Raw genomic sequence first — 26,084 nt, forward strand, 5'->3', positions numbered from 1 at the left:
GTCAGATAATCAAAAACACACATCTGTTTTTAACACACAGACGAGTCAGCGAGCTTTAAACATTTAAACTGATAACAGCTTTAAAATGCAGAACGCAGTAATCTTGAAATGGCCAAAGTTTACTAGATCTATCTAAATACTTGGCAACTTGTTAATGTATTCTGTTCACTGGATAAAAGCACATGGACCTGGATGATCAACATCTTCAAGGTCGTTAATGCACTTTGTAGAGCTCCACATGCTGTTCCACTCTTCTGTACTTGAATACGTACGCTTGCGTGTGTAATCATTTATTAACGTTCAACCAGAAATCTTATTTCAATAATCTGTTGTCTGTGAGCGATTGGATCCTAAAACCTTCTGCCAAAGTCGTCTTTGGTGTTACACATAAGGGACTTCTCTCCAAGCGCTTCTTTTTGTTTCCGAGTGGGCCGGCCTCTGGTGGGGAAAAGGTGATGTCACATACTTTTCATCACATACTTTTCATCACAATCAATCAGAATTGAGCAACATTCAAGTTAAAATGTGATGACAGCTGTCATGACGGATCGTTTTAAACTAGTCCTAATAGTCCTGATGAAACAGATTTTTGAGTGTTAAATACTACGTAACAATAACAAAGGTGTTTCCCCAGGCTTTAGTTTTTTTATAAAGCTGTTGATGTCAAAGGAATAATTTGTAAGCATAGCTGCGGTTCGGTGGATTTTGTATTGCAATAAAAGGCAAGAGGTCACAACTTGATATTTCCAAGACTGTTCAGCTCACATGGAAGGTTCAGTGATAGGTTTTCCTTAATGTGTGCATGTCAAAAAAGTACACCTGTAATCAAATGAATCTGATGTGGCACGATTGTTTTCTCCGGTGGCACAGCGATCACAGGAGATGCTGGAAGGGGTTTGCTTGTGTTAAAACATTTAAGCAGTCACAGATTTTGCCACAGATTTTGTATAGAAATAATTTTCAGGCTTACAAACTGGTTGTATAGTTGTGCTTTAAAATTGCTGTGTAATGAAGAAAAAAGGGTTAGGGTTAGGTTTTATATCTCAGATCTTGAAAATAAAAGCACCACTCTGACTTTTCTTGCTACTTTGATCTGTAAAAAATGGATTAGCTTCATTTGTAAGGCAATTTCCTACAAATGAGGGATAAGAAATGAAATATACCACGGCCACGCACACATGGACTCATCTTTAAAAAAAAATTTGATTGTCTAAATTACTGAATTATTTTTAGCAGAGGCATGAATTTTCACAGCAGACACTTTCTAATCAATTGTAATCAGGTCTTATGCTGCTTTTTGGAAAGTATTGCCAAGACTTTGTCTGACAACGGAGCAGTACAATATTGAACTTGGATGTGAATCCATTATTAACATGTGCTGAACATCATCAATCTAACCGTTTACTACTACTTTATTTCCCACTCCATTAGTTTCTAAGACACAGAGTTGCACAATGAGAGAGAGAGAGAGAACAGGGGTGAGACTGGGTGCACTGAAAAAAATGATGTGTTGAATTTACTTAATTTTTTTTAGGTAAGTAAATGCACGACATAAATGTATCTAAATCCAGACATATTTTTTAAGTAAATTGTACTCATTATTTTCAACTAATTTTAGCCTACTTTTATTTATAATTTCTGCTCAACTGTTTTGAGTAGAGTTAACTAAAATTTATTAAGAAATTCCAACTAAACCAATGTTCAGTTTAATCAAATGAATTAGGTAACTGTAACTATTCTTTTTATTTACATTCTAATCAATTTATTGTTTAAATTATACATACTAAAATTAAGTTTCATCAAATGAAATGCCATTAGTCAATATCAGTGTATTTTATTCAAAAAAAGCAAAGGGCATATTATAATACACCTTACATAATAATCTAAACAAAAGAAAGAACATTCTTTTCCACAACTGGATGTATATATACACACACATTACCTATACATTACATACACATTACATATATATATATATACATTAGATGTTTATATGTACATTACATATATATAAAAACCAGTTGCTTTAACGCTAGAAGCCCCTCAACACAATCCAACAGACTGAGCAACAAAAAAACGACACTATCAAAACCTTGTGCTACCACTTATTCATTTTTCTTTAGTTGGATATGTTCTTCTATTTTGTATGTTCTATAAATGTGTTGTATTTATTATCTTATCTTCAGTGCTTCAATGAGGTGTTGCAGAATCTTCAGGAGGCTTTAAAATCAAAAAGTTCCAACAGAGCTGTGTGTGTGTGTACTAGAGTACCAGTCATAATATATATGTATATATAAAAATAGAAAAAAAATCAACAAACAAATCTCACATGCGCAACTAAGGCACAAAAAAAAGACCAAGTGCATTGGGAACAGACTTATTCGTCAGCGAATAAATCAAGACATAATGAAACATGTGACTTAAACCTCCAGAAACTTTTACTCTCCGATACTAGCGGAAGACGAAAATAGCAAATCTGTGTAGAGCCAGAACGAGACTAACTGTCACATCAATAAATGGAACAAACATCTTTTCAGTGTGCCATATATATCGTTTACCCGGGTTTGACTGGTGCTTTTTAATTACGTCGACTCTTTTCTTCTGCAATGCAATGAGACCAGTTCACAAGAATGGCTGAAGATTTCCTACAGTCCAGCATCTATTTTGTTCCTTAGTCCAAGGATTTTGGGGGAAAGCTTTTCAGCATCCATTCGAAAGAGCACTTTCTGAAGGAATTCGTAATAGTATCTTAGCTCTTTGGGGTAAGCCATGTTCAGAGCGTAGATGACTCCCAGCATCATTGCACAAGTGCGGGCCACAGATCCACAGTTGTCGAGAATGATTACTCCTTCAACGAAAATTCCAATGTCATCACAATGTCGCATTTCTCCACCCTCCTTGTTGATGACATATATACCCATGGTATGCTTTTGCAGGTCTCTCAGGATGTCATTTCCTTCAATGTCCTGTATGTGTAAAGAGAATAGGAGAAAAGAACACGATTCATGAAATGTATTTAATTTCAATGACGTATACTTTACTGTATGAACATTGCCACCATACATAATAATCTCTTAGATGAATCTGATCCCATTTTCTATGTATTTAAATAAAACTATATATCTGTGAGGTGTTATTAAATATGTACATAGGAACGACGATACTGTGCAGCAAGTTGTTAATTTTATATGAATATTCTCAACCGTCTGTCAATGATAACATGAACCTCTGAAAACGTATGTGGGTGACATTAGGATCTTAAAACAACATGTGACAGGCAAATCAATCCCAATTACTTACTATATACTCCCGAACGAGATGTCCCTCGTTCTCACCCAGGTAGTTGCAAAGATCCTTTAGGATAGCTGTCCTTTTCAGATTGACATCACTTGTCTCCTGTGTTAAAGAATTACAATTATTAAATAATAATAAGAAATACATAAATAAGTACAACAATTTCAATAAACTGAACAATATTTATAAAATGTTATAACCTAAATGTACAATATAACTTAATGTTTTCATCATCACATATATACATGACATTTTACATGTCATAATGATTGGTGTACATATTTACTTCTTGCAAAATCTCCAGATGTTTAGCCAGTTCCTGGCCAGCAACTCCTCCCTTCATCTGGAAGATGGATGTCAATTGGGCTAAATGGCTGTCCAATCGTGCCATGAAGGAAGATTCCAGTGGGATGGCTGTAATGCGTTAGAATTCAGCATGTATCTTATCAAAGAACAAAAAGACAAAATACAGAGTATTGGTGCAATATTCTGTTGTACAAAGACACGAGGCACATTGGGAAAATAGCTAGCATGTGCTTACCTCATCGATATGGAAAAGTGCAGGCCAATCAGGATATACACACTTAATATGAAGGCCACGTCCAAAATGACTATGTTTTAGTTTGTAATGTTTAAGAATCTCTGATCGCCTAGACACTTCAGCGCCACAGTCTTTACACTGCCACATAAACTAGACAAACAACAAAGAGAGAAGAAAAAAAAATAATTAGTGATGATGTTTATACAGTCACCCGTGGTACTTAAAACTCCGGCACTGTAGAACTAACAAAAGATGAGTAATTAATTTAACTCATTGTTTGTCCCAGGAAATGAAATATTAAGCTGACTAAAGAGGACCAAAATCATTTGCACAAAAGTTGTTGAGTGCCTACATATGATCAGTGGCAGATTTACTTTGCTCTCAGCGATAACTGCCCTATAGAGAGCAAAAATATCACAACATTACAGAATATTTATCCTGAGCAGTACTGCTGGGATCAGCATACCTGTGAAGAGTTTGTTTGTTAAATGTACTTACCAAAACTTTATGAGGTCCCCAAAGAGTTCCACATCACACCAACATCAGATAGAAAAAACTGCAAAAAAAATACATATATACCTGAAAATACAATTCAGGTATTTATTTTAGGAAAAATAAGTAATGTTCAATAATCATTACTGACTTGGGTTAAGATAATGACTCAAATTAGATCCCAACAAACATATTTTGTATTTAAATAAACCCTCATAATACTATAGAAATGAGCAAGAAATGGCAGAAAGGTTTCTTAAACATGAATTATTCATATATAATTTTTTTTATTCAAAAAGAATATATGTATATATATGATTAGTATCAATTCTCAATTATTAACAGACAAAATACTGTGGGTAGGCTACAATAGTTAGTTAATTTCTAATGAAACCAGAGCTGAAAACAAAGCTAAACTATTTTGGCACGGCAGGCAATGCCAATATTATCCTATCCATTTAGTTTTTGGCCAACAACTAAAAAGTATTTTTTACCGGACAGTGGTCATGAATCGACCTTGCTTGTCCTCCTCTGTTATCTACAGAGCAGCTGCAGCTTACATTTTCCCCCGCTTGAAGCGCATTTCCTCCGTGCTCTCAGAGCTACCTACATGTTTAAGCTAACGCTAGCTCATTAGTGTATAGCCGAGAAAAGGCACCACGAAGGGAAAATATACCACAGTAAAGAGTTGAGCAGAGCCGCGCGCGACTCACGTAATGGCTGTTAACATTAACCCATTTGGCGCCAGAGAGCAGCAAGCGCACTTTTATCAATAGGATTTCAGTTTAGTTATTGTTCCTCCTAATATTACCGCACTGATAGGTTCAAGTTAAAAATACACTTAAAGTGGGTCCGTAACGTTAAACCTTTATACATGCCGAGAAAGCCGGGAAGGTGAAGCTACAAGCTATTAACATTAGCTAACATAAGCTATCAGCTAGCGTTAGCTAACGTTAGCTATCAGCTAGCGTTAGCTAGTCATTTGACATTGGTTAGGTTGGACTTTTAGTGGCCACAAACTCACGAGAAAGTCCAACAAGAAAAGCATTTGATGCATCACGCATTTATATTGATATCATCGGCACCAGTTAGATAATTATTTTCACTTAAAATGAGTCTACTACCTAACGCTTTAGTGAGAATGATTAACCAAATTTAAAAACAGTCCCCTAGGACAGTGTTTTTCAACCTATTTTGCGTCAAGGCACACTTGAGACACAGAAAAAATCTCATGGCACACCAACAACCGGAAATGATATGAAAATAAATCCCAAACATAGTTTCAGCATGAGCATAATATACTCTAAGAAATCAGGGAAACGCGTGTTTCCCTGAACGCGTGTTCTATTTGTTGATTTAAGAACTTTTGTCGGAAGAAATGCGTAAATAAACATAATTTATTCCAGTAGCTGCACTCCCTCATTGCTCCCGCTTCACCATTACACACACACAGTTATCCAAGAGCATGGAAAAGCATTGATAGATGTCTCGTGCTACATTAGCCACAGTCTCCCTTACACAATATCAAACACATTCAACCTGGACCTTTTCACAGCACACAGACGCGTCATGTGAGCAATGGGCTAATTTCAATTAAAAAACAATACCAGCGGACATTCGTTGAGCGGTGTCTTCGTCAAATAATATATTATTAAGTCGGCCAGTTGGCGTACGAATGATATCACGCGCCAACTAACCGAACCCATTTTTGTATTTGTCTCCATCGTCAAAGTTTGCTGCTCTTCTGAAACTGGGACACCAGCCCCACCAGCTGCTCCGACGCACTGATGACCTTGTTCTGCAGGTAGAGGGCGCTGTTTTTGGACGTCTCGTTCAGGTAGTAGCGATAGTTCACCATGATGCCGCAGGAGTTTGCCACGCCCCTGGGGCTGGTGTCGGCGCTCCAGTTGAGCCGCCACATGGTGGCGCCGTTCTGCAGGTGGAAGTTGGCCACCGGGTTGAGAGCGTAGTCGCGCCTCTTCTCCCCGTACAGGTACCAGGCACACAGGCGCATCAGGACGGGCTCCAAGACGCGGGTCAGGCGCTCGGAGCGCGTCCACTCGCCGGTGGCGATGAGCTTGCGGAGGGCCTCGATGGCCGCAGGCCCCGGGGCCGAGTCGACGGCCTGTTCCACCTGCTCCCACTCCTGCTCGGACAGGAGGTCGGAGCCCCGGCCTTCCTTCTTGCACTGGCCGAGCAGACCTTGGAGCCAGGAGGAGAAGCCCGGGATCGGAGACAGGCTGGAGAACTGGGCCATGTGAGGGAACTCGCTCTGGAAGACACGAAGAGGGGCGGCGCTTCAGGTTGAGTATTCATTAACTGGGCGAGTGCGTTCTCGGACATTTCTGGTTTGATGTTGGTGGTGATTTTGGAAGCTCGCCGGGGGCAATAAAGACGTTGACCACTGCAGGCATGACGCACTCTTTTAAAAAGGTGTTTAGTTTTCCCCAAGAAGAAGGGGGCCGAATCGTATCCATCCGGTGTAAAAATAACACGTGTGTTTAATAGGTCTGAATGCTGTGCAAATATGTAATTGTTGCATTAGGTTCGAGCGCATTTCTGAGATCAGTAGCAAGATCGTCCCTTCATTGATTAACTCGGTGTGATTCAGGGTTTGATACTTTTCTCCCGGTCTTTAGTCATTGTAGAGCCAATTGGAATAGTTTTTCATTTGTGATCTCTCCTAAGATGTTGGATGCTTTACAGATTATACCATGGTAGCATGAAAATATCTAAACTTTAAAAAAGGAAATCGCAGAATCCTTTGCATGCATGCGTAGGCACTTAAATCCAGAGCCACCTCAAAAAGCTCAGAGAGAAGAAACAGAAGGGAAAGAAGCGATTTGATCTTCACTCACAGGGGCACTAGCTTTGCAAAGGTGGAAATAAGCGAGGCGAACCCTCAACCTCGGTATCAAAAACCCTTTTCTTTTTTTTTTATTTGTGCTCGGCCTGCAGCTCCGGCCTTCCACTCCATTGCCCCCCCCCCCACACTCTCCTCCCGCCAAAACCCTCTTTTTTTTTACTGTCCATCTTTGCACTCCGGTCTCTGGGTATATAAGTGACGGATTGATGTGGACGGCAGAGGGGTGAAAGTCGCCGTGGATAAAAGTGTCAGACACCCCCTGCAGAGCTGCGCTGCTTCGCGACATAGTCTCCTTTTGATCATCCTTTTGAATTGGTCCTCTCACTTACATGTATTCTTGTATCGGGAGCTTCTACTTTTAACTAATGGGTGCTCACAACGGGATGAGGAGGATGGAAAAGACGGGTAGTTGGAAATAAGGAAAGAGGTGATAAGAGAAGTAATAAAGAGAAAAAAGGGAGAAACCGCAGCGCCGGACATGTGCTCTGGGGGCCAATCGATAAAGACAAGAAAGACCCCCCCGTCCCTCCGCCTTGACCTTTTCTTTTTCCACTCTATCATCTATCCATCAGCACAGTGGTCCCGGTGTGTCTCCGCCACTCTTTCTCTTCACCTTTACATAAAACCCTGTCAGAAAGCCAAGCCCTCTGCACAGTACAAGTTTGCGAAATACAAATTTGTGTTGCCGAGTCTCGAGCGATGCACTTCCACTGATGGGGTTGAGTGATCGTCTCCCACTACCGCCATGAAAAAGTAAGAACAGTGGTGGAGGGTTTTGGATAAAAGTGTCCAGAAAAAGGAATGGAGGATCTAAAAGTTCAAGTTCTCTTTTTTTTGCGTGTTAGTAGCGACATATTACAACCAGAATCATCTGCTTTAAAATGTTAACGAGTCTTATTCTATAGGATGATTTTTTTTTAATCTACCAAAAGAAAGCTAGCTAGTTAAGCAGCTATATTGACTAATTGATTTTTTCATTGGCTAATAAAAATAAATGAACTTTGATGAACCAATATCTTGGTAATTCCTTCATTCTTTCAACATTCCAGCACTTTAGTAACAGAAGCTACACATTCTATACAGAAAAATACTTCTTTTGCAGATGCAATTTCATGAGGTTACGAGCTTGATTTCAACATAAACATTAATAAAAAAGCAGACAGCCTCAGAAAAAAAATGAATATGGCCTCATCGGGTAGTGGGTCTACTTTGCACTCCGACACAAACAGCAAATGCTGAAGCAGAAAATGCAAAATCTGCTGAGCTTACTGGAACGTATTTTTGCCATTAATATAAATGGCGACGAGTAAAAAAAAAGCTCAATCAAAACAGCTGTTGTTTGAAAAACTAAAGCGCGCGATGCTTAAAGCATTGAAACGTGTTTTTGGATGTTTACGAGTCAGCACTGCGACTGAAATTGAAACTTTTGAATAGTAAATCAAACAGAAACTGAAGCCCCCCTCAAAGTCGTCCCCCCCCCAGCACTCACCTGTAGTTCTCGGACCACCCTCTTGATGAGGTAGTTGCCGAGCTCCACCCCTTGAAGGCCAGCTTGTGTGGAGGAGATGGAGTAGAAGATGGCCGCGTTGACCTTATTCACGTCCTCCTCGGAGTCGAGAGTTGCGAACTCACGGACGATACTCTGGGGAAAGAAATTATATATTTTTTTCTCCCCCCACGGACGACCTGTGCATCACCCAGACAGAAGCACGTTCTCACTGTGGCTAGATAGCTGCCATCAATGCAGGGCTCTCCTGCAGCGGAGGATGGCGTTGTTGTATCTCACACCATGCACTGTTCTCAAACTGCAGAGTTGTCAAAAGGGCCGTTTCCACGCTGTAAATACCAAGTGAAGGAAGTCGGCAGCGCGCCCAGAGGGATGTGCAGGTTTAAAGGTCTCAGTATTGTTTTTTTCACACAAGCACAAATCCATTTGTCAGCTGAGAAGAGGAACAATGTAATCCTAGATGCTTAACTACCCCCCCCCCCCCCCCCCAGGTGTGTAGAAGTGACAGACAACCCATTACCACAGCCTGCAGCTATCCATTCTCACCTGGATGTTATCAGAGATGTCTTCAGTGAGGGCCACGTGTAGCACAACCAGGGGTTCCCCCGGCATGGTTGCATGGGTGAAGGCGTAGCAGCGGCGGTACGGCCCAACTCTGCGCTTCAGGTCTGTCCAGTTCCTTACAGGGTGCACGGCCTCGTACCTGGTGGGGGGGGCTGAGGGTTAGTCTTTCTGCTTTCAATTAACCATTCACCAAGTCCTGCCCTTCTCAGCTTCTGTCGCTACACCTGCCAAGCTCTCCGTTGTGTGCGATACATGTGCACTTGACAGTGATATCGGGGGAAATAAAACTATTTGTAATTTTTGGCTCATAAAGAAACTGACTTTATGACGTTTCCAGCTGGTGTGACTTAAATGTGCCCTTTATGGCTGTGATAAGAGTTGGATCTCACATTTTGTCCATGTTCAATATTAGGAAACCCTGCCTGTATTGACCTACAAAAAAAAACAGTATCCCAGCAGCGCGCTAACTATGTTTGTTGAGCTGTGATTGGAGAATCTGTGTTCAGAGGGCGGGTTTTGCATTGCTGCACAACTGTATGACTCAAGAGACTGTGATAACAGAAGGAGGGGAAAGCTGCTTACTGGCTGATCCTCTGTAGGATGTCACAGGGAGACTGCCAGGTGATCCTCTCCAGTCGAAGCAGACCCACAGAGAACCACTCGGACAGAAGGCTCTTCAGCGTGCCGTTCAGGTCCTGGCAGAGGAAAAAAAAAAAATTGAGTTAACATCCACAACCAGGGAGGATTATTGAATATTCACCACGTTCTTTCCTTTGTTGGGCAGCGCAGGCGCCTGTCCTTCAGGAAAATGAAAGCTGAATGGTACATTGGTAAAATAAAACAATAATCTGATTCTTGTGGAAAGGAACGTTATGCTCTCCACTACATTAGCTTTTACTTTGCTATGGGGGATTTTTGGGGGGTTATTCCTGTATATTTCGTGAAGAAGAGACACCAAAAGTGTTTTCATTAAAAATTACAACTTTTACAGGACGATAAAAAGCGGTGGATGAACACAGTCCTCACGGGCCTTATAGACCTTTTTATTGAGAGAACTTTATTGACTGGCTTCCAGCTCGCTCGAGTTAGTCTGTTGGCTGTAAACAATTCCAGGCCGCTTTCATTCAGTGTGTTGAGGCGTACGGCCCTGTAGACGCTTTATAAGTGGTGCTATTTTTGAGCTTGCGACGGGTAGAGACGAGGCACTCCAATAAACAACTTGCCATTTCAAAGCAGGCCCGTCGTCTCGCGAAGGTCAGACTTCATTTAAAGCAAATCTCTTGCAAACACACAAACAAGCGGATGCACCGCAGCCAAGCAAACACACTTAGGCACATACCGCTTAAATTGGCCAATTCCTTGCATCCCTTTAATAACAGCTTGTCAGTCATAATAATGGCTAATATAATCAAGCTCCATTACCGTCATGGTGTAAACGCCACTGGCTGCGATTCTCTGCGAGCCACTATCAAAGTATTCCCCACATCCACGCATTAAACACTGCATTATGCAGCTCTGTGGTTCACAGGTCTCCCGCTGGAAAACTGCGAGGAGACAATCAAAAGTTTGAGACACATTGCTGCTTGTTGTGAATATGTGTGTATCGGGAGTTCCTTTTTTACCTCACAAACTACCAGAAGTGAAATAATCTATGAAAAACAGCCGGTAATCCCAGCGCCGCATTTCTGTGGGAAAACGCGGCGGATAAACAACCCACAAGAGTGCAGCCGCTGGCCAATTCTCTCCCACTCAGAAGAAAGGCCCGACCGAGGTGTGTATTTCATTGACCTAGCGTAAGGCGAAGACGTGTACGGGTCGGGTCTCGAATCAAAAAGCCTGAGGTTAGGACAGAAACGGAAAACCGAACAGAAGGGAAAAGACTGATCCTGCACTCCATTAGAAAGAGTCTGCATTCTTTTGGCAGTCGGGCAGCAGAAATGCAGCGAGCCACAGGATAGCCTCACTCAAGCTGTGTGCAATCCAAAATGATGCACCGGACTTGTATTAACATCTTTCATCTGCTGTTTGTGGAAAGATGAACAAGTGACGGCTGGCCAAATTGCCCGTCGTCGCACGTCCCGTCTTCAGGCAGGTCTAAGGAGCACTTTGCACCAATTGCTGATCAAATAAACAATTTTTAGCCAATCAGCATCCTTAAATAGACTCACCTAGGGGCAACATTGGTTTGGGCCCAAGTATGCGCGTTCTGTTGTCAGGGGCATCAATAAGAAAAGGTCTTTGAATTAAAATAATTATAAATAACCATGTTCAATTAAATGATATTTATATATAAGAAGAAACATCAGGAATATTTCAGAAATTGTATAACCCCTCCGGCATGTTTTTGTCGCCAGTAAGTGGATACAGTGCAGAATAAATAAAAGGAAGCCCTGCAATTTGGCTCTAAAGATTTGTGTTGTCCATTTGTATAAGCACCCAAATCAACGGAGGGAAAAAAACACATTTTGCACCAAGAGGGAAATCTGGAGCAAAGGTCGTTGCCACAAGTTGTGAGGAAACGTGAGCCACTTGATAAGAACATGAGAGTGCGTCAGTGAGGCCTGAGTTGTGTAAGCAGCTATACTCAGCTCGCTGTCAAATATAGCACAGATATAATCTTTTAAATAACTGTAACATTGAGGGTCAGCTGTTTTCAGGCTAGCGATGCCAGACCTCTAAACGCGAACGTCGCTGCTTTGGCACACGCGGGCATCCATAGATATTGTAAACAAATCAATTACCCTTATTTGCGGGGTCTCGCTAGCTTTGGATGAGATCATTTCCAGCACATCGGCTCGGAGATCCACCAGAAACTTCACGCCACCTTCGACCCTGCTTATATGGTTGAGCAGCTGCTTATAACGGGGTGTCAGGCCATATAGCAGCCGGTCTTCCACTTGCAGAATGGTCGCCAAAGCTCGTAGCTGAGCGTCCAAAAGCCTCAAGGCGAGCTCGGAGATGCCTTTGTGGTCCACTCCGAAGTCGTGCGACAGCTTCGTCAAGAAGCCGAGTTTCTCCTCCTTCTCGAGACCCGCGTAGAAGTGCATGAACTCCAGGCTGTTGGATTCGGGGGGAGGCGGGTACTTGTCTCTCGTCTCGTACGTGGGCAAAGGTGCAACGACCCTGGCCAGTATGTCCTCCATGCCCGCGACACCGCCACGAATTGGGGTCGAGTACCGACGGACACCGTTGACGTCCGGGGCCTTCAGAGCCCCTCTGAGCACAGCTCGGTGTCGCCAGCACCGCACACCGCCTCGGAAAGCCCAGTTGGCGGGGAGGGATAGCATGATCAGCTGCGTGCACCGGACACGCGACTCGCGATCACACGGCGGGGAACCGTTTCCGGGTCTCTTAAAGAGACACTGCAGCATGTCGTGACCCCAAAGAAGGTTCATCGCAGCCAGTATAAAACATAAAAAGGCTCCCTCGTGTGAATGGAAATGACTGCATATCTGGGACATCGCATTTTGTAAAGCCTTATAGTAGTTACTAATTTGCTGCATGACTTTTATCAATATAACAAATTAAATATAAATATGTTTCGATGTTTTGTAGGTTTTTATACATTGTGTGCCTTCAATAAATTAATGTATTTTTTAAATAATTTTCTCATACTAATAACAGTGTTGATGGTTAAAGACTATGTGTGTATGCAATATATTTAAAAATCACACCCAGACTCAGTACATCAATAAAATACTCTGACCATAAATCATTGTTTGTTTTTCTGTTTATTTTGACATGTTTTATTACAAGATCAGGAACCTCCAAATTACACAGCAAATGACAACTTGGTCATAATATTGAGATATAAATGACAGCCTTTTTGAAATACTTTTCCCACAAACCACAGCTGTTTAATCCGGTATAAAGAGTAACAATAAGAAGCGGATCGATAATGGAATGTTGCTGATTTCTTTCAAATAATTAGTAGCCGTTATGTGAGAGTCTACTTCAAAGATGAATAAGACTTTACTTCTCTGAAAGAAAGGTCTATTCTTTAATCACTTAAGTAACTTGCCAACAATGTCTTGTGATTTTCCAATCCAGTATTATGTTCTCATTGTCACGAGACCCCAAATCATATTTTGATATGGCAGCTGCCACAATTGAAACCCAGTAGGCCGTCTTCATTACTTCACTTTTGAACATAAAAGAGGGAAAATAAAACATGTAATAATTCAGGTCCACTAATAACTGCCAGTATGTTTCACTAGCTAATAATGACTAGTTTACTATGTATTTGAATGAGAAGAACTGAGAATAGAGTAAAATGTTGTTTAACCAGCAGCATGCAATACCTTATTTTACTTTTTTAAAGCTTTGCTACATTAATGTAACCTTAGTTGTGATTAGGTTCAGCATCAGACTACCATTTAGGAAACTACACATTTGTTTTATCCTGAGGTTTCTCAAGTTTTGCTGCTCATCATCTACAGCAGTGTTTTTCAACCAGTGTGCTGCGGCACACCAGAGGCTGTCAGGTGTGCCGGCTCAATACTCCCCTCTGCGTGTGGGTGGCGGTACGCAGCGTAATTAATAGGCAGATTTGCTGAGGCGACAATTTAAAAAAGTGAGATTTAAGGCCGGCGCATGCTTCTGCGTCTGCGTCGTTGCGGCGACGCACTTGTTTCAAATCATGGTTCTGCGTGTGTTGCAGAGCAATTCACCTCCAGAACAACAGGCGGAGTAGCGTGTTTTTGTTGAAGATGACCTAGAGAGTCACGTCTATTTATTTGTTTATTTATTTATCATAGACTTTATTGCCCCGTGCATCGCTACTGCTGCTTTTCATCGCGGACACATTTGTCCCGTATTTTCCTCCACAACTTTGTGCACCTCTCGACCGGCAAACCGGCGTTTATGGCGATCTCCCTCCTAATCCAACCCGCTTCTACAACCCGCCAACGACGGCTTGTATAAGCGGTCATATTTGCGCATTTCTTCAGACAAAAGTTCTTCAATCTGATCCGTTCTCCCGTAAAAAATCTTCGTTTTAATAATGGCGGTATCGGGCTATGAAAGCGGAAATGTGAGACTCCGTAAAGGACGTAGTTAGCGGACCAATCGCAGCCTGGTGCACTGCGGGAGGCTTGCGTTGCTTGCGTTGCTTTCGACGCAAGCCTAGAAAAATGTCTCGACACACGCAAGGACGCAAGGAGGTGTGAAAAGGGACGCAAGGGAAAACGCAGAAGCATAAACTAGGCTTAAGAGATACCTGGGCATAAAGCCTGTGCCATCTTGGCATTAGGATGATGTTAAGTTTAATAAAACACAACAAATAGAACCCGCGTTTCCCTGATTTCTTAGAGTATATTATGCTCATGCTGAAACTGTTTGGGATTGATTTTCATATAATTTCCGGTTGTTGGTGTGCCGTGAGATTTTTTCTGTGTCTTAAGTGTGCCGTGATGCAAAAAAGGTTGAAAAACACTGATCTACAGCTACAGTAAAATTCTTACTGAAGCAAATTGATTAATTCCTATTGGCTCCCTATTGCTTTTTGATTTAGATTTGCCTCTTAGTAGAGAAGTATACTGTACTGACAACCTTCTTTTGTCCACCTTAGGAGACCTTTTATATCATGCATTATTGCTGCTTTCTACAGAACCTTCTTACTAAGTCACAGCCTTCTTCTCTGTTGGAATCCATCGTCCGGGTGAAAACATCCAGCATCTTCTGTTTGAAAAAGGTTGATTGCTTCCTTTTTGACATACTTTGGGTAAATTAACCACTTAATAATGTCATCCACTGAAGATTTTTTATAAGAATAAAGTATAAAGATATTGAAACTGTATTTGTTAGGTGCATTGACCTATTATGATATTTTGGTGTATTTCTTTTTTTTTGTCAAGTGAAGGAATATATAATAAATTATTTTGTTGCTAAATATATTTTATCCTCATAGATTAAGTCAAGAAGCTGAAATAATTTGAATTACACTGTTTTTAATGACACATTTTGTAATAGTCTTATGCTGATTTTTCCCTCAGACAAGAACACAATTATGGTAGGAAGAAAATTTTCTGGAGATAACAAAAATTGCTAAAATGTTTTAGAATGATCCATTAAAGACCCATAGTGAGACAAAAAAAATACTGCGGAGAATACGAGAACAATTAGCTGTAGAATGTGCTACCGTAATGTAAACCAAATAACTGGAGTAAATAGGATTTAATCAGGAGCCAAACTAAGGTCACAAATACCTTTGTCCCTTTTTATGTATATGATCTTTTCTGCCACTTTATAAACAATAAAAGGACACTGTAAGGCAAAACAATCTATAGTAAAAATTGTGCCTCATCCATTCAAGACGTATTCCAATTATTACTCTTATTAATCTTTTAAAATGTGACATAATAATATGTAGGTAGGCCTAAAAACCATTATTACCTGACCAATCAAAAATGATTAATAGTTCATTTCTGCGTTAACTAACGCCAAAGGGGAAAACGGACTCCAACGACAGACATGAAAGAACGGGTCACAGAATACGACATAACACCCCCGAAATCACACTCATCTGTCAACTCCCGGAAGTCCCTCAGCCAATCAGGATGCAGCTCGTCACCGAGGCGCGCCCAGTTCAACCCAGGAACTGCAAGCGAACGCAATCCGGGCGACCCGAGGTTTCCGCTGTGCGTCTCTGTGAAGGTTGAAGGGAACTGCCAAAAAGTTTGTATTTTTACGATACATAACGTTAGCTCGTCTTTTCTTGGCATTACAAGTGGCGAGCCAACAACACAGCCAACTCCTGTGTTACTGCAACGTCCCGAACACGCGTATAAGCCAATGGACCGCACCGTTAAAATGAACGCAATTAACGGCTCTGGCCGCGTTGGCTAACGTTCACGAGCTAGCTAAGATGCACCAATTATTTGACAAGAGCTACAGTTTAGCCTGAACTTCATCATAATCCCATCATAAGTCATATTTAAAATAACCGTTACTTTGCCATAGATGTTTAAGCAGCTCTCTTACAATACATGCCTATGACCCGACTCCAGCACAACGCTTCACATTCTTGCAATGGTGATAAATCGGGCAAGAAAGCGCGAGAGGCACGTGGGACGATGTGCTGGAGGATACACACATGAGTGTCTTATCAACAGAACGTTATGCCGGCCCGAGTTGCCGTGCAGGCCAGTGGCATTGAGAGCGTGCATGAAATTAATTTGAAGATGGAGTACAGTGGCCCCTGTAGGATATTAGATACAATATGTGACCCGGTTCATAAAATTAATAAAAATGCATATAGTGTATACCAGAATACAGCCATGATTCTGAAACTGTAATCAATAAAGTAATGACAATATTGTAAAACCACTGCAACTGTAATAGAATAATACTAATGCAGTTATGATTGTATTTAATGTAATCAACTGGAATGCATGCATGTAATACTTGCACAACAACTGATATTGACTAAGGATCATTCGAAATCCCGAGTTACATTGAACTCACCAGAAGACCACTCCCAGAGGTGTGGACACTAACTTTCACACCTTTAAGCATTGGTATAAATACCTTGTAGGAACCATTGTTCTCGAGTTCGCTGGTGGAGGCGACAGACGGCACTAGGGATGGTCAAAAGGACTGACCTGAGGCCTATTGGTGGCTGAGACCAGCGGCTCCTCAGCTGAGATGTTCTTTTTACCGCAACGCCATCTCCTTTGTGTTGGGGGAAAATTGTTGAGCCTGCGTGGGGTGAGGCTCTCAGGAATGTTACCTTTGATGTGAGCCGGTGACTTAAGGCAGTCCAGGGTGAGATAAGACACAGATGAAAACATACGTGCCCTGACTGACCTTTTAGATGTTGTTGATTGTCTGGGTCCATAAAGGGAGGGTCGCGGGGTCACCCCTACATCATCTGGTACTTTTCCAACACTCCTCTTTGAGGGGTGGGCTGTCCTGTCCTGAGGCAGCACAAACCTCCCTGAAGTGTATAGAAGCTCCTGTTCTCCTCTTCAACTTTGTCAGATCTTCCTGCTCCTTTTGGGGGAAGGAACATCTGTCCCTTTTCAGCTGAATTGTAGTCATTTGACTTCTGTCTGTACTTACGACTTGTGTTGATGATTTCTGTATTCTAATGATTTTTTCTATATCCTAGTTAGTAATAAATACTTAATCACAAAGCAAGCTCAAGATACTTTTGATTTCTCACATGGGCTAAATCCACAAATTTCCACCACAAACTTGGCGACGAGGATGGGATGGACGCGTGATCTGGACTCTGACGGACGGACAGGAGCCCATATAGTATAGGTGATTCCTCCCTGAGGGTGAGAAGCTGCCGTCCCGACGAGACCCGGATTGCCGATCCATCCAGTTCAAGAAAAAGAAACAACGAACACGCGGTGAGAGATCGAAATTATTTTAAGGCAGACAGAGTCATTGACAAAAGGGTTTTAGGCCTATCTCACAACGAGTGTGTTGTAGACAGACGTGTCTGGGTCACCTGTAGTATTTTCTCGAGTTGCATATCCTGTGTCTCCTGAAAATTCACAGGCCAACTTTGGATAAATGCAGTAGACTGAGTGGCCAGAGAAAGCAACGGTCACTGACTTGCCTTAGTTATACGTGTAGTATTTCTCCGTTTGTGCGCACCTTTATAGGCGCGTACACTCCTTGTGTACAGATACGGATATCTAAATGAGTAGTGTTCAGAATAAAGGGGAGACGGGTGAAAACCATGAGACTAATATCCTGCCACTATTGTGTAAATTTATGTCAGAGCGTTATCCTGGCAGTTTGAATCAAATACAAAAATGTGTTGAATTGGGGTTTCCTTCAAAGGGGAGTTTGAGTAAGAATCAATTGGAGCAGTTGGAATTGCAACTGAGGGGGAAGGAGAAGAACTATGCAGCTCAGCATGCAGGCCTGTCGAGAAGAAAGCAGAAAAAGAATGTGGTATGTAAGGCAGATTGGGAAGCTTTCAAGATGTGGAAGTATGAGTCGGAGAGAAGGGAGAGACAGAGGTTGGTAGCATTTAATTCATTAAAGACCAAAGATCCTACAAGAAGTTCTGAAATGTGTACCCTTCTAACCCCAAAACACTTTATCCTTGTTTTTATGAGTTCCTGAGGAGATTGGTGGACACGGATCTGGACTCCCCCCCTCCCCTCACTGCTCCTCCAGCTCCCGCCTTCATGAGCCCGCAGTCTCAACGGCAGGCCTTGCTCAGAGAAGAAAAAAAGACGTTGTTCGATCCTGCAGCTTCTTTTCCAGTGGAGGGGGTGCAAGGGCCGATGCTGGTTCTCAGACCCTGGTCAGATGCCGATGTGACCAAGGCAATGAGCCACGTCTGCAGTCCCAAGGACAATCTTGCTAAGTGGGAGACTGATTTTCAGCAATTTGTCAGAAAATACCATCCTAGCATGTCAGAGCTGCGACGTCTGATGTGCAGACTTCTGACACATGACTATCACAAGGTTCAGAGTGTGTTCAACACCACAAGAATGGCTGCTCGCCTTAAAGATCCTGATTGTGAGCACGGCACAGATGTGGACATTTGAAGTGTGTAGATGCTCTCATTGTGTTGGTAAAAGAACAATTTCCTCTGAGACTGAACCTCCCCATCGTCACCTCTATGACACAAGGGCCACAAGAAACATGCAGCTCATTCCTGGCACGCCTGACGACAGCTTTTGACACCCACAGTGGCCTGAAGCGACCTGATCCAATGGGGGCACAGCCCCTAATGCCATATGAAGTCCATCTGAAAGAACATTTTATAAGCAGAATGACCCCTGAACTTAAACGGATGGTGAAAAGATCATGTGCAACCTGGAAAACGTGTGCTCTTGCAGACATCCTTCAGCACGCTGAGCACGCTGAAGATGAGTTACACAAGAAAAAGGACAAACTAAAAGGTTTTGAAAAGGCTCAGTATGCAATGTTTACGTGCTTGCAGTGCCAACAATTTGCCCAAGGCCAACGTGGAAGAGGAAGAGGTTATGGAAGAGCTCGTGGCAGAGGCAGATCAGATCGGACTTACGGGAGTTATGATCCAAGCGTGTGTTACAATTGTGGACAACAAGGACATTGGCGAGCAGAGTGTCCTGAGCACATGAGGATGAGACACATCACACCTCTGACTGAGGAAGGCAGAGGGAGGGGCGGACCCCAGAGACGGAGCACCCCATCACGGAGGAGAAAGTAACGCACCCTACACACACTCATAAACGAAACAAAATAGTTGTGCACACACACACACACACACATCTTAGATTGCATGTCGAGTTATATTCAGAAATTCCCATAATTAACGTTGACGATTTGCCATCCGGTAACACTTGTAGTTGACTCAAGAGCATTTGGCATTGTGTTTGAGCTCAACATCAGATGGCACACACGAAAAAAAAAAAGAAAAAAAAAAGATTAAATTGCAATTATTTTAGATGTTTAACTACAGTCCAAAACCCCTCCTGTATGTATATGGATGAAAACTATTAGCATACCTTGATGCATTGATTACTCATGACCATGTAAAATTGCGCATACACACACGGTAGAAGATTACATGCATGCACAGTCATTACATTGCACATCCCATGTAAACACAGGGCGAGATAGAAGGTATGTGGACGTATGGCATGACCAAAAGTTGGAGAAAGAGAGATTATGGTTGAAGCATGTGTATTGGTCAGAGGAGGCTGCTGCGGTGTCTGTATCTCTCTCTCCTTCCCAAAAAAAAAAAAAAAAGAAGGTGTTCCTTGATTCTACTCCACATTTCATTGGCTAAACCATCTCACTGGGATACAGGATCTTGGTCCATGGTTGCAACAGCGTCTCGGCCTAAAGTTCAGACCGGGTGCAGAGGATCCTCATGAAGAGTATAGCGCTAGTGTGATAATCAAAAGTTATTTTCATGGGCTAGTTGGGGGTTTGCTGTCTTGTCTTGATTTAAGAGTTAGGTAAGGGGGTAAGCAGGATCTGCCAAGCAGGCAGACACAAGTCCGACAGGATGGGGAGTCAGTTTATGTCCTGGCTGAGGAATGTAAGGTCTGCGGGTCAACTAGAAGATTTACCAGCCAAAGGGGGGTTAGAGACACACCAACACTATTCAACATACACACTCTGTTTACGATGTTTACGTTAAGTCAGGAGTCTGGACATTGGATGTGACCGGATCTTAGATGCGGGAGGTGGAAGGTCCTCCTCTACGCCAGTTTAGGGCCAATAGAAATCTTTCCTTCTCTGTCTTTCAAGGGTTATAAAACATGATGTTCTTGCTGATGTTAGTTAGTTGTTCTTCCGGCCTGTGTGCTGCCTGAACTGCTCCTGCCTTTGCAAACGCAGCGCTGATACTTGACCTGTGATCTGACAAATACATTTTCCAGAACGAGAGAAGTCATTCGGCTGAATTTTTGATAACCCCGACCAGGCTCCAAATCTTGAACACGTATTCTTACAAGTGGTAATGTAAATCGCACTACGTTGATCACACGAGTAAGTGTACACAGAACAGTAGAGCTCGTTGAGGAATGCACACAACGCGCAGACTTGTATAGCCTCCCAAACAAGAAGACATAAGTTGGTTTGTTTTTTTTCTTTTTTGGGCGCGGCTATAAATGGATAGGATGTCCAGTGGGTTACCACAGAAGTCAGGTGTATTCCACAGACGCGCTTAGGAACATCTACATAATTTATAACTCCCTGCAGGGTCGGCCCATCTAAATTATGTGGCTGATATGATGATTTGCAGCCCATCAAAGGAGGCTTGTAAAATTGGTACAATTTGGCTACTTAAACACTTGGCAGAGAACGGACATAAGGCTTGCCTACAAAAAACTTAAATTTGCTCTAGAACAAGTGACTTATCTGGGACATGTGATCACAGCTGAGGGCAAAATCCCTCTCTCCCAAACGTATTGGGGCAATTCAATTGGTACCAAAAACAAAAAAAACAAAAAAAAAAACGAATGAGTTTTTGGGGGATGACTTCATACTGTAGACAGTGGATCCCTATTTATTCAGAAAGAGAGGCACCTCTCTCGTTCATGGTCCACGGTAAAGGCCTCAGCGCGCATAACAAACTGACTTGGACTACTGAAGCTGAAAAGGCTTTTCAGGACTTAAAGACTTCCTTATCACAGGCCCCGACTCTGGGCCTGCTGAGACCCGACTTACCGTAGACTCAGTTCATAGACCAGAAGGACTGTTAAATGACATCAGTTTTGTGTCATCTTCATGGAGGACAACTTAGGCCTGTTGCCTACTTCTCCTCAAAACTTGACCCTGTTGCTTCGGGTCTTCCTCTCTGTTTGCGAGCAGTGGCAGCAGCCGAGAGAGACATTTTAGCATCATGTGACATTGTGGGCTTCTGTGATGTCCCACTCATGGTCCCACTCACTGTCTCTCATATCTTATATGCCCAGAAGACTTCTCACCTCTCTGCTCAGAGATGGTTCAGGTATCCTACAACTTAATGTAATTGTCAAACGATGCAATGTCCTTAACCCATCTACACTTCTTCCAACTGCAGATGACAGAGAGCTTCATGACTGTGTCGAAGTCTTGCAGCAGACATGCATACCAAGGCCTGATCTGTTGGACACACCTCTTCCCAATGCAGATCTTGAGCTGTTTGTAGACGGCTCCGCTTCTCGCTCACCAGACACGGGCAGCGGTCAGGTTGGGTTTTCAGTGGTTACATCACACAGCACACTTGTTGGTGGCAGGCTTCCTTCACACTTCTCAGCACAGGCGGTAGAGTTGATTGCACTTGCCGAGGCATGTAAGGCAGCTGAAGGTAAAACAGTTAACATCTTCACTGATTCACGTTATTCTTTTGGTGCGGAGCTCTTTAGAGACACAGGGGGTTTCTCACGTCATCTGGCAAGCCTATTGCACATCATACCCTTGTGTCGGCTTTTCTGGATGCCATTTTACTACCCAGAGCCATTGCAGTCATTAAACGTGAAGTTCACACCTCTTCTCTTGACCCTGTATCTGTAGGAAACAGGGGCGCGGATGCGGCTGCGAAGAAGGCAGCCTCGCAGGGCTTCCTTTTCCCCCTGGCTCAAGTGCTTTCCACACCGACCGATCCTAGTCCTTATGCCGATCTTTCAACACTTCGGCCTCTTGCCGGTGCACAGGAGCGTTCCCTGTGGAAACGATCTGGTGCCATTCTTGAGGGCGGAATCTACACAGGGCCGGACAGTAGGCCCTGTTTGCCACGTGCTCTATTGCACATTTATGCTAAGTTGTCTCACGGAAAAGATCACGTGGGCAAAGGGGGGATGTGCACTGCTATAAATGAGCATGCTGAGATATTGTGCTAACCTCTCCCCTTCACTCTCAGCACTGCACGGAGAGGTGAAAGCGGCGCTTCCATCCACAGCTACAGCAATGCAGCACCACCTGAAACCAGGAGACTGGGTCCTCATTAAGGATCACTGGAGGAAGCACTGGAAGCAGAGACGCTACACGGGGCCCTTCCAAGTACTCCTGACCACGGAGACGGCAGTTAAGGTGGAAGGGAAAGCGACGTGGGTTCACGCCAGCCACTGCAAACGCATCCCGGATCCAGGAGGCGAAGGAGCACCTCCATCTGGTTCCGGTTAAGGGGTTGCAGGGTGGAGAGCCCTCCCCCACTGCAGTGTTCCAGGACACCAACGAGCCCGGTAGAGATGGCAGAGACGGCAGAGACAGCAAGGACGGCAGCCACCCGGAGAACAGCGATAAAAGACAGATCTCCAGCGCCAAAGAACACTTAGGAAGCATGGTTGGAGCCTGAGAATGAACATGTGCATATCACTGACGCTGGCCACATTTGTGCTGATTCCCCTCACGATCAATGAACTACAACCTCCTTATGTGAACATCACGGATTCCAGCGTTCTCCACCTCTCCAATAGAGAATTTCAGGAAGTTTCCACTGTCCAGCAAAACAATGCGACGAGACAGAGTGTTTGCTCTACACAATCGAACATGATGCATGGGTTAAAATAGAAAGTCACGTAAATGAAATTGTGTGTGTTGCCGGGTTGGGAGAAGAATATGTACCGTGTGGGTGCACGGAAGATTTGGTTTAGAAGATCCACCATTCTGGTGCAGTAAACCACGATCGTGTCAGGAGATACCAGCCCACACTGGCTCTAGCAACTGGAGGGAGGCATGCAAAAGAACTGCAGAAGAAGAGACACAGCCTAAAACAGTACCACCTGAAATCATTTACGAGGCCGTTAAACCACAGGCCCTGACCTCCTGCAGGCCAGAACAGCCCCCGCCAAAGCAACTTGGAGGCGAGGGTTGATCTCTCTCAATTGTCCGAGAGGGGGGACTGAGAAGGAGGGTTGTAAAGTTTACATGTCACGGCTGAGCACGCCGCACTTAGGTCGCTGGTCAGTCCTGGACTTGGAGGATTTTAGGACTCAGACAAACGACACTTGCACGGTGACTCTAAGCCCTAAATATGACACGAGTGGGGAATACCGTTCTGGTGCGCTCAACCTGCAGACTGTACAACAGAACCAGCCCATTTCACTCGGTTAGATTGGCAGTATGCGTGCAAGTAAGCCTAACGTTAAGAACTTCCAAACCGTACACCACCGTACAAGCATGATAATATTGCGTTGACTATTATGAATGAGTTTGCTAATGAAAGGAATGTCTCTAATTGTTGGATATGTCAGCATATGCCCATTTCATCTAGAGCACCTATGTTAGTTCCTGTTCCATTCACGGAAGCCAACTGGGATGTCATGGGTGGCCTGAGCTATCTCATCGATTTGTGAGTAATGATAAAGACTGTTACACTCCTCCACCGCACACGGCGACAACAGCGCAAAGCACAGTTGCCTATGAGGGTGAAAAGGGGGAAGTTGTACGTTTTGCGTTTAAGCGGTTTAATCATGAAAATAGACCAATAGATTTTAATTAATTAATTATAGGTATTAATTTAATAATATTAAAGTGATGTTGGTTAGATTCCGGTCCATCCCTTAACCAACGTTATCACTTCCTAGGTGGTTCCTCTCTAGGTACGAGTGACTGTAGTAAATTACATCAAACACATGGTACTACAAAATAGAATGGCTCTGGACCTCGTTGTGGCTGCACAAGGCTTGGTATGCAAAGCGATTCATACTGAATGTTGAGCTTACATCTCCGATGCAACGTCATCAGTTTATGATGTGGTGGCAGACACAGAACGGGGCAGTAAGGAATTGCACGACCACGACTGGAATCCGTTTGGGGAAATACAGGCATTTGTTGGATCATAGGGACCTTCTCTCTTCAAGGAACTGCTATGGGAATTAGGGGGCATCAATCTGTCTGTAATTGTTATAACCCTAATTGTAACTGTTTTAAAGCTCTTTGTAGGGAAGGTTGTTAGTACTCATGTATCAGTTGAACACACAAGTACTACTATACGGTGTCCGGTTCAGGAATGGACTCCACCCTATCCGTATAGCTCTGACAGTGATGATAAGTGTGAGGATTGTGTGTAACTAGACAGCATGTATGTGTTAATGTTGGCAAGAGTTCTCAATGTACCTAGAAGTTAATGATGTGATGTTCTGAATCTTCGTGAATTTACACCACTGATGTATGTTCTAAGCATTTTCTTTGTTGTTTAATTTTTTTTTCTTAATTTCAATTTAGTTGTTGTTTAGAGTTTCTTAAGTTGATTCCGGATTGTCAAAAATGACAAAAAGAGAGGGATGTTGGGGGAAAATTGTTGAGCCTGCGTGGGGTGAGGCTCTCAGGAATGTTATCTTTGATGTGAGCCGGTGACTTAAGGCAGTCCAGGGTGAGATAAGACACAGATGAAAACATACGTGCCCTGACTGACCTTTTAGATGTTGTTGATTGTCTGGGTCCATAAAGCGAGGGTCGCGGGGTCACCCCTACATCATCTGGTACTTTTCCAACACTCCTCTTTGAGGGGTGGGCTGTCCTGTCCTGAGGCAGCACAAACCTCCCTGAAGTGTATATAAGCTCCTGTTCTCCTCTTCAACTTTGTCAGATCTTCCTGCTCCTTTTGGGGGAAGGAACATCTGTCCCTTTTCAGCTGAATTGTAGTCATTTGACTTCTGTCTGTACTTACGACTTGTGTTGATGATTTCTGTATTATAATGATTTTTTCTATATCCTAGTTAGTAATAAATACTTAATCACAAAGCAAGCTCAAGATACTTTTGATTTCTCACATGGGCTAAATCCACAAATTTCCACCACACTTTGTTAAATACATTTGATTTTAACCTTTTGATCAGCGATGACCTCTGTCCGTCCGGCGTTTCTTCATTTTTGAACACAACACCACTCCATCTTCATTTGAATATATTAATTGTTGGAATGCATTAAGCATTCCAAGTATTGTTCTTCGAATCTTTATTTCAACTTATTATATTTCTTCCGTGGCACCTTTCAACTCCTTCACACTTTCAGCTATTAAAACCGTTCAAATATAACAAATTTCAGCTTCTTTCTGGCTTTAGGGCTATGGCGTTTCAGCTTTCTACCTCTTAAGCTTGAATTTATATAAATCAATAATCATTAATATTTTAACATGGTTTTCAAATGGAGTTTGTTTTCAAATCCTCTTAAACTTCTTAAACTTTCAGATTTTTCAGCTTTGCAAATCTTTCAGCTACAGACACCATTTAAACTTTCAAATGTTGACACAAGTCTCAACTATTTTATGAAAAAAACTGCTTGTTGATATCTATTCTACTTTTTTCATAATCACTGATTATGTTTCACTAGTTCTTCGCTCCGTTTCTGACTTTTACATGAGTGTGTATTGCGTCTGCTAGAGGGGGACCTCGAGGGCTAGAGTGTGCGGCAGCGCCAGAATCTGGTTAAAA

At 42.8% G+C, this 26,084-nt stretch overlaps 1 protein-coding gene and 1 long non-coding RNA gene across 2 annotated transcripts; one reads left to right on the forward strand and one right to left on the reverse strand.

Annotated features, from left to right (window-relative positions):
• Positions 1-1,818: 1,818 nt before the first annotated feature.
• Positions 1,819-12,598, reverse strand: LOC120812502 (malonyl-CoA decarboxylase, mitochondrial-like). The gene is made up of 9 exons (XM_040168578.2): positions 12,006-12,598; positions 9,847-9,959; positions 9,247-9,403; positions 8,683-8,835; positions 4,334-6,599; positions 3,836-3,985; positions 3,581-3,736; positions 3,301-3,396; positions 1,819-2,966 (listed from the first exon to the last, which is right to left on the reverse strand). The coding sequence occupies exons 1-5, from the start codon at positions 12,549-12,551 to the stop codon at positions 6,054-6,056; spliced, it is 1,515 nt and encodes a 504-aa protein (XP_040024512.2). The 5' UTR covers positions 12,552-12,598; the 3' UTR covers positions 1,819-2,966; positions 3,301-3,396; positions 3,581-3,736; positions 3,836-3,985; positions 4,334-6,053.
• Positions 12,599-16,833: 4,235 nt separating this feature from the next.
• LOC144391042 (uncharacterized) lies at positions 16,834-25,399 on the forward strand. The gene is made up of 2 exons (XR_013454904.1): positions 16,834-22,018; positions 22,225-25,399. It is a non-coding gene; the product is annotated as an uncharacterized LOC144391042 (long non-coding RNA).
• Positions 25,400-26,084: the final 685 nt, after the last annotated feature.

The sequence above is a fragment of the Gasterosteus aculeatus genome, chromosome Y (assembly GCF_964276395.1).
Source record: "Gasterosteus aculeatus chromosome Y, fGasAcu3.hap1.1, whole genome shotgun sequence".
In the NCBI taxonomy this organism is placed as follows: Eukaryota; Metazoa; Chordata; class Actinopteri; order Perciformes; family Gasterosteidae; genus Gasterosteus; species Gasterosteus aculeatus.

Bases quoted from the DNA above. Each gene is read 5' to 3' on its own strand.
- LOC120812502 (XM_040168578.2), bottom strand. From the start codon at position 12,551: ATGCTATCCCTCCCCGCCAACTGGGCTTTCCGAGGCGGTGTGCGGTGC. The intron at 9,960-12,005 runs GTAATTGATTTG...TTCCTCTGCCAG, and splicing joins GCGAGACCCCGCAAATAAGG to GACCTGAACGGCACGCTGAA. The intron at 6,600-8,682 runs GTGAGTGCTGGG...CGTGTCTTCCAG, and splicing joins GGGTGGTCCGAGAACTACAG to AGCGAGTTCCCTCACATGGC.